Genomic DNA, 1,952 nt, shown 5'->3' with positions numbered 1-1,952 from the left:
TTCAGTGTACGGCAAGGAATTGGTTTTAGGGGGTATAATCGGAATCATTGCATTTCTTTTAAACATCAGAACAACGGAGATCAAAGATGTTCCCCGCACTAGTAAAGGTTATTCTTATAAAGATATATTTATATCTGGCTTAAACGTGTGTTTAAGCAAAAAATTAATATTACCAATTTGTTTTTACATATCGCAAAAAAGAGTTTGTTTTCATTGATTAAAATTACATTTCATGTAACATGTAATTTATTGCTTATATTATATTCAAAAACTGGTTTATGGATACAACCTGCTTTACAATGGACTTTTTGTCCCCCTGGAACAGTGACCTTAACTTTGATTACTACATTAGGATGCATGAAAAGTTAATAGGAAGAGAATGGTTTATTGAAGACTTGAGCTACCTTGTGCTGAAAACAGATTATAGGGGTGTTCTTTTCGCTGCTGAAATGGGGTTTGGCAAATCTGCAATTGTTTCCAATATTGCCTACGCTGGAGATAAACGTTTGCCTGGGTATCCTCTTTATTCTAAATTAGTCTCTATACATGTATGTCGTTTTGATTCTCATATTACATTAAAACCAGGTATGTTTGTAAAGAACATGGCCGCTGGTATTGCACAGAAATTTCCAGAATATGGTAATATCATACATTTAGATAGGATGGCACATGATTATCTGTTCACAGAAAAATGCTTTGAAGATCCCCAAGGTTGTTTCGACTTTGGAATTTTGAGTCCCCTTCAAAAAATGCAAGGTATTCCTGACAAATTAATTGTATTAATGGATGCTCTTGATGAGTGTATAGAATATTGGCATGCAAACAAATTTACTTTACTTTATGAAAAGATTCCACGTTTACCAAAGTTTATTAAAATTTTATGCACATCTCGAAACATTTCTCAAATACGAGAGAAGCTTCCACCTGGGATTATTCTCTATGATAATCCATACATTAAAGAAAAATCTACTGAAGATATTAAACAATACATAGAATTCAGATAAAAAGATGACACTATTAATACAGAATTCAGTCAAATTTTATCGAATCTTAAGAGAAATGACAAAATAGATAAGATAGTACATAAGGTGAATGCGAATTTTTTGTTTTTAATTCACGCCTTCGAATTTTGGGTAAAAGTTGGAGATACCAGCAGAATACCAGATACACTTGAACATATTTATGATCTTAGTTTTGAACGAGTTTTTGGAAAATCAAACGATAAATTTGAAAAAGTAAGATCAATTTTTGAAATCTTGTGGGCATCTTCATCTCGCATCAAAATGGCAAAGTTGTACCATTTTCTTAATGTCACTGATCCTGATGAAAAAATTCAGATTTCTCGTTTATTATTGGGAGAATTGTCTCATTTTGTGAAAGTTGAAATAGGCTCTGTTGGATTTGCACATAAGCATTTTGCTGATTATCTGTCTTCAATTGACAAATCGCATAAGAAATTCTATATTTCAAAACGCAAAGGACATATTCGAATATCAAAGTACTGGATAAATTACCTAATCAAAAATACTGGAACATTAGCAAACATTTTTGATAGTTTCTATCATGTGGCAAATTGCGACGACAGTAGTGTAGAAGAACATTTCACCAACGTTATTTCTGTGATCAAAAGTAAAATTGAGAGTAGGAAACTTTTTCACCATCTTTTGCATAAAGCAGCATATGGAAATAAGGATTCTTTGAAAGCCCTGTTGGAAAATGGAGTCTTTAAAAATTTGTCGATGCTTTCTTATCAAGATCATCAAATTACCTCAGATCTAGATTTGATATACATTTGTAAGTATGAAACACACTGGGGATACAGTCTTTTAAACAATGCTTCGCAGAACGGACACGAAAACGTTGTTATACTTTTAACTGATTCGAATGTAAACGTATTACATGAAAACGCAATTGGTGTAAATTCATTTCACCTTACTGCTGAGCATGGGCAC

At 32.5% G+C, this 1,952-nt stretch overlaps 1 protein-coding gene across 1 annotated transcript; it reads left to right on the top strand.

Annotated features, from left to right (window-relative positions):
* The first annotated feature begins 299 nt into the window (after window positions 1-299).
* Window positions 300-1,004, top strand: LOC134259285 (protein TANC2-like). Its single transcript, XM_062741888.1, has one exon. The coding sequence runs from the start codon at window positions 300-302 to the stop codon at window positions 1,002-1,004; it is 705 nt and encodes a 234-aa protein (XP_062597872.1).
* Window positions 1,005-1,952: the final 948 nt, after the last annotated feature.

Source organism: Saccostrea cucullata, unplaced genomic scaffold (genome assembly GCF_032062105.1).
Source record: "Saccostrea cucullata isolate Sc308-1 unplaced genomic scaffold, CSIRO_AGI_Scuc_v1 ctg2656, whole genome shotgun sequence".
Classification (NCBI taxonomy): Eukaryota; Metazoa; Mollusca; class Bivalvia; order Ostreida; family Ostreidae; genus Saccostrea; species Saccostrea cuccullata.
Note: the sequence above shows the minus strand (reverse complement) of the source record. Positions and strands in the feature narration are given on the sequence as shown.